The 12709-nt window shown below is 40.1% G+C and overlaps 1 protein-coding gene and 1 pseudogene across 1 annotated transcript; one reads left to right on the plus strand and one right to left on the minus strand.

The window, feature by feature from the left end:
• Positions 1 to 1816: 1816 nt before the first annotated feature.
• On the plus strand, positions 1817 to 2116 carry LOC103265401 (NADH dehydrogenase [ubiquinone] 1 alpha subcomplex subunit 2-like). The gene has a single exon (XM_008063073.1). It carries the CDS (start codon positions 1817 to 1819, stop codon positions 2114 to 2116), a length of 300 nt encoding a protein of 99 aa, XP_008061264.1.
• Positions 2117 to 7449: 5333 nt separating this feature from the next.
• Positions 7450 to 10723, minus strand: LOC110596043 (annotated as a pseudogene).
• Between the last annotated feature and the right edge of the window lie 1986 nt (positions 10724 to 12709).

The raw sequence follows: 12709 nt of genomic DNA on the forward strand, positions 1-12709 counted from the left end.
CTCAACCAACATCTCAATCAACATTCCCAGGAAATTATTCAGCTATAGAGCTTGTAAATGTTGCTCTGATTATCATTGTCTTAATCTAAAATGAGCTTTTATAGGAAATATTTCTGGGCTAACATGTACAGAAACATATAGCTAACTATCAAAATTCCTGGAAGGGTGTGCCATGGTAAAATGCAGACTCTATTTTTTGCCAACTCATTTGGATACTGAGAAATGATTTGCATAAGGTGGAATTGTAAAGTCAGAAGCATATTTAACTAGGCCTTCCTTTCTAGGTCTTTTAAAAAAGTACTATTTATCCCTAACTGATGCAAACCCATTGGGCTTATTTGTCAGAGCCCAACTGTGTTGAAAACTTGACTTTGGCTGCTTTTTGCACAGAAATCCCTACTTCCACGTGCTGTTGGAGAAATCTAATATTCAAGAGTGTTCTACCTATATTGCGTTTGTTTGGAAAGCCTCAGAATCATGGAATCCAAGACCAGTGCCTCATTCTCACATCTTATGTGTACAGTCATTTATCCATCCATTTATTCCACATTTATTTCTGAGCTCCTGCTGTGCCAGACTCTGTACTGTTGCCAGAGAGAGCAGAAGTAATCCATGAGAGTCAGACCTGAAACAAGTGTTCACATTATAATATTGCAATCTATTTTAGAGGTGTATGTTCAGATCAAAGTGGTACATAGAAAAAGAAGCACCTAAAACTGTCTATGGGATCAGAAAAAGCTTTTCCTAAAAAATAATTTCTGAGCTGAGACATTAAAAATAATAGAAGCAGGCCGGATGCAGTGGCTCACGCCTATAATTCCAGCACTTTGGGAGGTTGAAGTGAGCCCATGGGTTCAAGATCAGCCTGGGCAATTTGGTGAGACCTCACCTCTACAAAAAATTAAAAATTAGCCAGTCATTGTGTCGCATGCCTGTAATTCCAGCTACTTGAAAGGCTGATGTGGAAGGATCACCTGAGCCCAGTATATCAAGGTTGTGGTGGTCATGAGCGTGCCAATGCACTCCGACCTGGGTGACAGAGGGAGACCCCCAACTCAATAAATAAATAAATAATAGATACTGACCATTGCCTTACTAGATTCTGGTGTGGCCATGTACTCTTTGATCTATGGCTGTCGCTATGTTTCCTGGCTTTGGCCCCCTTCTTTACCTTGGGGAGGTGAATCTCCTCTCTCTCTCTCTCTCTCTCTCTCTCTCTCTCTCTCTCTCTGCTTTCTAAATAAACTATATTTTCTAATCTAAAAAAAAAAAATAGAAACTTTGGAATGAATAAGAGGACAGCATCTCAGGTTAAGAAACCAGCAAATATCAAAAGCATGAAATTATGAAGTGTTGTGTATATTCAATGAATGTTGCAGAGGGGATGGAGAGATAGGTGGATGGATGGAATGGATGGATAGATGAATGGATGGATAAACAGAAGTGAAGAAATCTTCTTTGGAGGTTGTGTATTGTCCAAGATTCCCTCCTACCCAAAACTAAGCCAACCCTCCTCCCTTTCAGATTTCCAGTGTAGCTTGAAGTTTGATTTCAACTTTATCTGCGGTTTCCTCAGAAAATATTTAGCTTTTCTCACTCCATTAAGTTAGAACTTAAAAATCCTAATATTGAGGGATTTTCATCTTAATGCTCACTTAAACCAAATGTTACCACAACATATGTGGGCCCGGTTTTGAGTTGGGTACTGGAGAGAAATTTCAATAAGATGTGATCTGGGCCACCGATAAATTATCATCTCACTGGAGAATCAAGAGTTATACTCAAGAAATAAATCAGGAGCTTTGGTACGAGAGGGATGGCGGCAGCTTCAGCAAGTCGAGGAGTCGTGGTGACCCTGGGCCTATGTGAGATTCACATTCATTTAAGCCAGTGCTCACCCACCAGCCAGGGCATCAGGGACTTCACTGAGAAACATTATGTGGAGTTGAAGAAGGTGAATCCCAATCCGCCCATCCTAATTCACGAATGCTGGGACGTGCAGCTCAAGCTCTGGTCCCACTACACATTTAGTCAAGAGAAGAACGTCTCTTTGAACAACTTCAATGCCGATCAGGTAACCAGAACCCTGGAAAATATTCTAGGTGGCAAAGCCTGAAGTGTTCACTGAGGGCCAGAGCAATAGCCTTAGCTGGACGCGGTGGCTCATGCCTGTAATCCCAACACTTTGGTAGGCAGAAGCAAGAGGATTACCTGAGCTCGGGGTCTAAGACCAGCTTGAGCAACTTGGAAAGACCTTATCTCTACAATAAATCAACAAATTAGCTGGGTGTGGTGGCACATGCCTGTTGTTCCAGCTACTTGGAAGGCTGAGGTAGAAAGATCACCTGAGTCTAGCAGGTCGAGGCTGCGGTGGCCGTGAGCACACCACTGCACTCTAGCCTGGGAGACAGAGTGAGACTCCGACTCAAAAAAAAAAAAAAAGCAACAGCCCTAGAACCTGGGCTCTGCTGGACTTAGTAGAATGTGGAAAAATATTTTTTCCCATTCCTGTGAAACTTCTGCTGTAAAATGGGAGGAAAAAAATCAGAACAAAGTCAGAAAGTACCAAATTGTACAATTTGGACTCAAAGTTGTACAAGAATTTGGGTTGTTCAGTCATTAATACAGACAGAAGTTCCAATGTTCTAGTCTCTCACAGACAATTCTCTAAAACACTTTGGGGAGATAGAATTTTTTGAGCTGACTGATAGAGTTTGAATGTGATCAACCTGGAGAATTCCAGTTTCCTCCTTTCTGTGACTGTATACTTGATCTGGCAGACTATTTGCTTTTTTCCTTTTTCTTTCTCCATCACCATCACTCTCTTCTCTCCCAATTGTTTGTTTCATACTAAGAATTACAATGAAAGTGTAAATTGAGTGAGATTTTGAAAGTCAGTCCCAAGAGACAGACATGGGAAGTCTAAGGATGACAAATCAAGAAGCAGGGTTTCCAGGAGCAAAGAGCCTCATTTCTTCACTTGAAGTTGGGACATAGTCCTCTGTCTGCCAGATTAGTGTTCCTTTACCTTCTCTGCATCTCCTGACTCTCTTTACAAGACCATCAAAAGGTATCCTCTCATAAAGGTCCTTTGATATTAATTTTGTGTAATCCTAGATCTGCCCAATGTTTAAAACAGATTTACCACTCCACTGAAGTATCTTATAGTTAAATCTCTGTAGAGAAAGCTGAGACAATAGCCAACAAAAATCTTGCCCCAAATTTCTATGGATTGTAAATATATTAAAGATATCAGGTGTAAATATAAATATGTGAAAAAAGCTTATTTGTGACTAACAGCACTGGTGCTGAAATACTGAAAACTCTAAATATTTGGTATATTCTTGAACTCGACAATGTCTTTTCTAAGAATTTAATTATGGACAAATATGAGCATTCTAAGGATGCTCATCAAAGTTTTGTCATAGTAATTTAAAAAATTGGAGGCCAGGCACGTAATTTCAGCACTTTGAGAGGCTGAGATGGGTGGATCACTTGAGTCCAAGAGTTCAAGACCAGCCTGGGCAACATAGCAAGATCCTGTCTTTACAAAATAAAAAATAAGAAAACTAACTGGGCATGGTCGTTCATGCCTATAATCCCAGGTCCTAGGGAGACAGAGACAGAAGGATCACCTGAGCCCAGGAGGTCATGGTAGAGGTGAGCCATTATTGTGCCACCACATTCCAGCCTGGGCAACAGAGTGAGACTCTGACTTTAAAAAAAAAAAAAGAAAGAAAAAAATCGGAGCCAAACATATATCCATGTTGTGGAATACTATGCAAAAAAAAAAATAGTGCTATAAAAAATATTACAGAGAAGGGAAATATTCATAATGTATTAAATTTAAAAGTTGGTTTTAAATTAATACAAGCAGTATGAACTTATGTTAATAAGAAATAATTATAACTTCATAATATTCACATTCTTCTTCTCTCTACCGGTGAAGCAAATTCAGTCTTAGTCTGCTCAGGTTCTTCATGTGACTGCCACCATGACCACCAAGCTACCATCACCATCTCCTTCAATGACATCTTGCCTTGAAAGAAGGCAAGAATGTTCCTGTTTTCTCAGATAAATTCTTTCAGTTTTGTGAGGTGTAATAGGAATAATGAAGAGAAAACTGGAGCTAAAGAGGGAGAAAAAGGAGGAGGACTTCTACCTAAAGGATGACTGCAATACTTACCTGGTAGAGGAGATACCATGATCACAAAGGTGGTTCTCCCAAAGCGAGGCTTATCCATTGCACTCCAGATGTGCTGACCCCTGCGATTTCCCCAAATGTGGGAAACTCGACTGTATAAGTTGTGGTAGTAGGGGACTGTGTTCTCGCTCTCCCCTGGTTTTCATTGTTTAAAGATTAGGCGGTGGGGCACAGTGGCTCATGCCTATAATCTCAGCACTTTGGGAGGCTGAGGTAAGAGGATTGCCTAAGCCCACAGGGTTTAAGAACAGCCTGGGAACTTGGTGAGACCTTGTCTCTACAATAGATCAAAAAATTACCTGGGCATGGTGGCACATGCTTGTAGTTCCAGCTACTTGGAAGGCTGAGACAGAAGGATCCCCTGAGCCCAGCAGGTCGAGGCTGCTGTGGCCGGGAACGTGCCACTGCCCTCCAGTCTGGGTGACAGAGTCAGACTCCAACTCAAAAAATAAATAAATAAATAAAGGATGGCTACATCTACATAATAAAGTGCCACAATATGAGTACAGAGAGAAAGTATCTTGAGCCAGAGAAGAGGAAGCGTTTTCTAGGGGATATGGAACAGCATCAGGTATGAGGAAATGGGATAAAAGAGGAAGAGAGTCAAGAAACCTTATTATGGAAATGTACGTAAATCCTTTCATAGTTTTGGAGATGTAGCAATAGTGAATTTGAGTTATCTAAAGATTAATTTTGATTACTGGACCCCAAACTGTTGAGGATCTTGGATTCATTAGGTTTATATTTACATACACAACCACAGGAAATAAAAGAAAGCAGGTTTATTCACCAACATATTGATGTGATTTGGATGAGATTGTTTTATTCTTTTTACCTATCTATATTTTTAAAATATGTGTCTTCATATGTATGCATATATATAATTTTTTTTCATTTCAGACTCATATACTTCCAAGAAGTAGGCACCATGATGACATCTATTTTACAGATGAAGAAACAGACATAGAGAGGTTTGGCAGCTTGTCCAAAGTCATAAAAGTAGTATGACTGATCCTTAACACAGGTTGGGTCCACTTATATGTGGATTTTTTTCAATAAAAGTTACGTGGAATGTGCCTGCTTCTGTTTCCTCCCCTTCTATCTTCTCTACATCTTCCACTTCTGCCACCCCTGAAACAGCAAGACCAACCCTTCCTTCCTAATCCTCCTCCTCAACATACTCACCATGAAATTGACCAAAAAGAAGACCTTTAACATAATTCACTTCCACTTAATGAACAATAAATAATTTTTTCTTCCTTACAATTTTCTGAATGACATTTTCTTTTCTCTAGCCTATTTTATTGTAATAATACAGTATATACTACATATAACATATAAAATATGTTAATTGACTGTTAATGTTTTCAGTAAGGTTGTAGAATATTAGTAGTTAAGTCTTGGGAGAAGTCAAAAGTTATACATGAATTTTCGGCTGCATAGGAAGTCAGCTCCCAGCCCCCACATTGTTCAAGAGTCAATTATAGTTGTAGAATTAGTAAATAACCCCCAAGCAATCTAACTCCAGAACCAGTGATCCAAACACGTATGCAAACTGCATGGCTTCTTGTTTTTATTTTATAAATTTATTTTCAAATGAAATATTTTCCATTCTACAAAGTATGATAATGAGACTAAAATGATGAATGTGCAAGTACTTGTTATGTACCCTAATAAATCTCAAAGTCTCACCATAGTTTCTTCAGATATATAATATTTAAAGAAAAAGTGCAGATGTAGCTAAAATGTTTTATAATGAAGATTAATTAGAAGCAATAAAAGGTAAAATAAATAGATACATTTGTTCATGTCCCAGTGAAGTCTCTCCACCCCATAATCACTTTCCTAAGGAGTGTGGAAATGAGTCAAAGGGATTATGAAGTAGGTGGCTGTGTGGTATTTTTGGACCCTGACCTTCGTCCTACATCAGAAGAAACAGATTATACTGAATTTGATGTTTTTCATTTCCTTATATAAGCCTACACTATATGTAGACTCTCTTTAAATATAGTATTGTCTGACCTAATTTTAAGAATTAGGCCGTGTGCAGTGGCTCATTCCTGTAATCCCAGCACTTTGGGAGGTGGAGGCAAGAGGATTGTTTGAGTTCAGGGTTCAAGGCCTGGGCAACTTGGTGAGACCTCGTCTCTACAATAAATCAAAAAAATTAGCCAAGCATGGTGGCACATGCTTGTGTTTCCAGCTACTTGGAAGGCTGAGATGGAAGGATCAGGTAGAGGCTGCAGTGGCTGTGAGCATGCTACTGCACTCCAGCCTGGGGACAGAGTGAGACTTCCACTCAAAAAAAAAGGAGAAGGAATCAGTTAGTCATGATGATTTACACCTGCAGTCCTAGGTCCTTGGGAGGTGGAGGTGGGAGGACTGCCTGAGACCAGGAGTTCAAGACCAGTCTGGGAAACTTGGCAAGACCTCATTGCTACAATGAATCAAAAAGTAGCTGGGCATGGTGGCATGCACCTGTAGTTCCATCTACTTGGAAGGCTGTGGCAGAAGGATCGCCGGAGCCCAGCAGGTCGAGGCTGCAGTGGCTATGAGTCTGCCACTGCACTCCACCTTTGTGTAATTACTATAGCTAGGACTTCCAGTACTATCTTGAATAAAAGTAGTTCCAGATATTAGAGTAAAGGATTTAAGCTTTTCCCCATTCAGTATGATTTAAGCTGTGGATTTGTCATGTATGGCCTTTATTGTGTTAATGGAACATTCCTTGTATACCTAATTTGCTGTTCGTTTTTATTGTAAAGTCATGCTGAATTTTGTCAAATTCTCTTTCTATATCTATTGAAATGATCATATGTACTTTCTTCTGTTAATGTGCTGTATCACATTTATTGATTTGCTTATATTGAACCATCCTTGCATCCCTGGGATGGATTTATCTTGTACCCACTTGATCATGGTAAACAATCTTTTTAATGTGTTGTTGAATTTGATTTGCTAGTACTTTGTGGAGAATTTTTGCATCTATGTTCATCAGAGATATTGGCCAGTACTTTTATTTTGTTTGTTGTCCTTGTTAGGTTTCGTATCAGGGTAACGTTGGTGTTGTAGAGTGAGTTTGAAAAAATGTCCTCTTCTTCAATTTTTTGGAATCGTTTAAGAAGAATTAGTGTTAGTTATTCTTTTTTTTCCCCTAGTCAATTAAAGGGAAACTTTATTGAGGTTCCAGGGCCATGGTCCTGGCCAAGAGGTGCCTTTGGGAGAAGAAGAGCTAGTGAAGGGTCTTATTTGAACTTCTTCTTGGGGTGCAGGTTGTTGGTGTGGCCACATTTCTTCTGTGGTAGTTGAAAGTACAGGGGTAAAGGCATGCTTAATACTTGTGGTCACAATTGTACTTCTGGGCAAGCTGGCAGAAGAAAGGTTCAATAATGTCACCTTGCAAGTGAAGCACCATGTGCAGGGTGGACTCTTTCTGGATGTTGTAGTTTGAGAGAGTATAGCCATTGTCCAGCTGTTTGCCTGCAAATATCAGATGCTGGTGGGGTGCCCTCCTAGTCTGAGATTTTGGCTTTTATTTTCTCAGTGGTATCACAAGGCTCAACCTCAAGGTTGATGGTCTTGCCTGTGAGGGTCTTCACAAAAACCTGCAACTCTACGTCTGCCACACAGCCACAGCTACTGACCAGCTAGGCCACCTCATTGAAGAGAAAAAGGATGTGAGTTCTCATTTAAATCTTTGTTAGAATTTAGTAGTGAAACTACCAAGTCCTGTGCTTTTCCTTGATGAGAGACTTTTATTCCTGATCCAATCTCTTCACTCATTATTGAGCTGTTCAGACTTTCTATTTCCTCATAATTCAGTCTTAGTAGGTTGTATGTGTCCAGAAATTTATGCATTTCTTAAAGATTCTCCAATTTGTTGGCATATAACTGTTCATAATAGTCCTTTATGATCCTTTGTGTTTCAGTTGCAATGTCTCCTTTTTCATCTCTAATTTTATTTATTTGAGTCTTCTCTCTCTCACTCTCTCTTTTTTTTTTTAGCCTAGCTGAAGGTTTATTGATTGGTTTCTCTTTCCAAATTGTCTGACTTCTTTCCCCATCCTCCCTCCCCCAACACACACAGAATTTCAACTGGCAACTATCCAGTGACAGTTTACCACCCAGAACTTGGGAGTGAAGTGATGACATCCTCTTAGACTTCAGAGCCAAGAAAAGTCACAGTCAGACAGTAAGAGAAACACAGTTCTATTTTCTAAGATTTCTGTTTTATTCCTTTTCATTCCAGATTTCATTTTTGTTACTTCTGTTTTATGAGTTCTTGTTTCTTATACATTTGTTTTTTAGTTGGAATCTCACTCTGTTGCCCAGGTTGGAGTGCAGTGGCATACTCACAACCACTGCAGCCTCGACCTGCTGGGCTTGGGTGATCCTTCCACCTCAGCCTTCCAAGTAGCTGGAACTACAGGTGAGTGCCACCATGCCTGGCTAATTTTTTTGATTTATTGTAGAGACGAGGTCTCTCCAAGTTGCCCATGTTGGTCTCGAACCCCTGGACTCCAGCAATTCTCTCGCCTCAGCCTCTCAAAGTGCTGGGATTACAGACTTGAGCCACCATGCTCGGTCTTCTTATAAATTTTATGCCTTCTTTTCTCCTTAAATGCCTTAAGCATATGTAGTTCAAATTCTTGCTTAGATTAAATTAATACAATTAAATTAATAAATTAAACAAGTCCCATCAGTCCATTTATTTTTTGCCATTAGATTCATGTAAATGTTTACAGTTATTAAAATGAAGGTTTATTTTAAATTGAATGGATTTTATGTTCATAGTCTTTCTCCCTCTTTGCTTCCTCTCACTACAGGAGTTTTGAAGATATCTCTGTTTGGTCTCCAAGACCCCAATTCAGGACACAGCCTTTTATATACAGTTTAGGGAGTCCCTAGGGTGATAATTGGGCTGTTGCAAATAAAGTCACTGAGTCAGCAGGCAGCTTGGTTCAGTTGCTAGTCAAAGTGTTGAGTCTGTGTCTTCCTACCTCCCCAGTCATGTATTTATCAGGATGTAAAGGCTCCAGGCATTGATTGGTAGCAGTTTCTCTGCCCACAATCTTCTTTTATAAGACATTGAGTCCCACTCCAGTATCTGACTTCAAGTAGCAAACCTGTGTCCAGTGCTCCAACTCTCATAGAACATTGCATATTTTTTTGCTTCTACTAACAAGCTATTTTCTGCTTCCAGACCCAGAGCCCAACAAACCTATAACTCCACCTCCACTCACCACTTACATTTTTTGTTCATTTCTGATAAACAAGAATATTTCTCTAAGTTTTTCAGTTCAGATACGCATTTTAGAGCAGAGAAAATGTGCCAAAATATGAACTTACTTTTCCAATGTGACCAGAAGTCTCTTCTCTCCCTTGAAAAAATTCTCATTTATGATGAGTTAGAAGTTGTCTAGCAGAAAAATAAACTATGATGATGCAGCGTTCTTAAGGTCAGAGAGATCGATCAGGGAAAAAGAGTGTTACCCAATTGAGGAGACTAAAATAAGAGGGAGCAATGATGGAGAAGAAAGTAACCAGAGTTGAAAAGGGAGGCAAAATAAGAGTAAAGGATACAAGAGCACACTGTTAGAAAAGTCACTTATGACTTTACAGAGGCCAGTTCAAAAAGTGGATGTAGGGGACGGGAAAAAGCATAGCAAGATGATATGTCAAGTGATCGCAAAGAAAGCAGCTTTGACCTAATTTCCAGATTGGCCCAGAAACTTGGAAAGGTCCTTGTTTTTCCCAAATGCAGGAGGAAATATCTTAGCTGGCCTCGGGTCAAAAAGGTTGACTCAGAGAAGTCAAAATCTTGTTAATATATCCCTGATTGACATTCTACAATTTTGCTATGTGTGTATCTGTTGTCCTCCTGTAGAGTGGTTATATCCCAAGCGTCTCTATATTAGAGTCAAGGAGTGTGTGATGTGTTGGTGATTTACCAGAGAAGAGGAGCCCTAGAAAGGACTAGGGGGAAGGACTGTGGTTGAAAGAAGAGTAATCTCTTGATCTGTAGGTTGATCATTGGCATGATGACCAAGAGAAAGTGATGGGAGCTGATTGTCTGAAACTTGAACCGATTTTAGTTCAATATGCCTATCTACAAATCAGCATGTCAGACATACAAAGTCTCTTCTGCAACACAATATACACCACTTATCTTAATTCATAAGAGCACCATAATAATTACTATGCTTCTCATAAACAATAATTAAGACACCTAAGCAAAGTCCTTCTATCCTCCCAATCAGAGGTGATGTGTAATCACATGATATGTTTTTTTTTTTCCCCTTTGCCTTCCTGTCTGGGCTATTTCGCATCATTGCCTTGATTATCTTTCAGTTCACACATTTTTACTGAACGAACAGAATAATGAGTTCTTGGCTCTGGTCTGTCTGTCATATGCAGATTTTAAAGCCAGACTCTTATAATTCCTTTGTCTATCAGGACCATCTTTCCAACAACTTCAAACTCACCTATATATGAAGCAAAACATCTGATTGCTAACATGACTTAACAGGTCTGGCATTCTGATTACTTTATTGGTTATCATGAAGAAAGCAAGCATTCCACCATTAGAAGTCTGGCTTCCTCTCCCTTCAGATGAATAGATAAGAAGAACCAAAGTCCTTGGGGTATATGAAACAGTGGCATTTGCATTCCTTACATACACATACTCTCTCTGCTTCAGGCTTTACTGCATCTGGAGATTGAAAATTTGTTTTCAGACTTGATTACAAAATTGTTTCAAAAATTTCATGCTAGGATAAATTGTCTGAAAATAGGTAAGTGAAAAACCTTCTTATGGGCTCAGTTTGACTCCTTCTCGTCCAGGAGGCCAAAACATCTCATAAGAAACATGAAAGTTAAAAAATGTACAAGATTATTTTATGTTTTTCACATGGAACCTTTTCCTGCTCCCTTGGAGTTGCATCTCATACATTTCATTTCATACATGCTAGTGGTTGCATTTCATTATTTTAATCATTATGTATCAACCCTGGGGAATATTAGAAAGTGGGAAATTCAAGCACAGCACAATGGTGTAGTGAGGTGTGGGAAAAAAGATTTCACATTTTTCACATCCGTTTAAGAATGATTTGGAAGATTGTTGTTTTTATTGTTTTTTGTTTGTTTGTTTGTTTTTGAGTTGGAGTCTCACTCTGTCACCCAGGCTGGAGGGCAGTGGCATGCTAATGGCCACTGAAGCCTTGACCTGTTAGGCTCAGGCGATCCTTCTGCCTCAGCCTTCTCAGTAGCTGAAACTATAGGCATGTTCCACCATGCCTGGCTAATTTTTCTGATTTATTGTAGAGATGAGGTCTTGCCAAGTTGCCCAGGCTGGTCTTGAGCCTGTGGGCTCAGGCAATCATTTCACCTCGGCCTCCCAATGTGCTGGGATCATAGGTATGAGCCACCACAACCGGCCTTTTATTGTATTTTTAAAATACCAAGTGTTTAGGTTTTTATTTTTGTTATGATACTTGTATTTTTATTTTATTTATTTCTACGCTTTCTTATTTTAGAGTTGTGGGATATATGTGAGGATATATTACATAAGTAAGTTGCATGCAGTTTAAGTTTGGGTTTCTAGCTGGCCTTCTCTTCCCCTGATAATGAACCTGGTACCCAGTGTGATGCCACATTTCCCCCCTCTCCTCCCTCCCTTCTCTAGCAGTGCTCAACATCTGCTGATCCCACTCTTGTGCTCTAGTGACCAGGGATCAGGGTTTGGGGTTCTGGGTGGATACAAATTCATATCAATAAAAATTAATGTGCCGGCCTCGGTGGCTCAGCCTGTAATCCCGCGCCTTTGGGAGGCTGAGGTGAGTGGATTGCCTGAGCCCACGGGTTCGAGACCCACCTGGGCAGTGAGACCTCATCTCTACAATAAATCAAAAAAGCAGCTGGGCGTGGTAGCGCATGCCTGTAATTCCGGCTACTCGGAAGGCTGAGGCGGAAGGATCGCCGGAGCCCAGCAGGTCGAGGCTGCGGTGGCCGGGAGTGGTGACAGAATGAGACTCCAACTCAAAAATAAATAAATAAATAAATAAAAACAAAAATGATATCGGCAACTGTCGCCACCCCCACCACCTTGAGAATCTCTGTTCTAAGGTGTGTCCTCAACACAGCCACTGTGTTACGTTACTATTGCTGCTGTAACAAATTATCACAAACTTGAGTAGCTTAAACGCCACAAACTTACTACCTTACAGCTCTGTAGGTCTGCAATTAACAAGCTTCACTGATGTTATTAGATTCCTGTGGCTGCTATAACAGTCCACCATAGATTTTGTGGCTTGAAACAATAGAAATTGGCCAGGTGTGGTGACTCGGTTCCTGTAATCCCCACACTTTGGGAAGCTGAGGTGGGAGGATTGCTTGAGCCCAGTTCAAGATCAGCCTCAGCAACATAGTGAGACCTCATCTCTGCAAAGACCTCATCTCTACAATAAATCAAAAAAATTAGCCGGGCATGGTAGCATGCGCCTGTAG

The sequence above is a fragment of the Carlito syrichta genome, unplaced genomic scaffold (genome assembly GCF_000164805.1).
Source record: "Carlito syrichta isolate Samal-C Ts95f unplaced genomic scaffold, Tarsius_syrichta-2.0.1 Scaffold98135, whole genome shotgun sequence".
Lineage (NCBI taxonomy): Eukaryota > Metazoa > Chordata > Mammalia > Primates > Tarsiidae > Carlito > Carlito syrichta.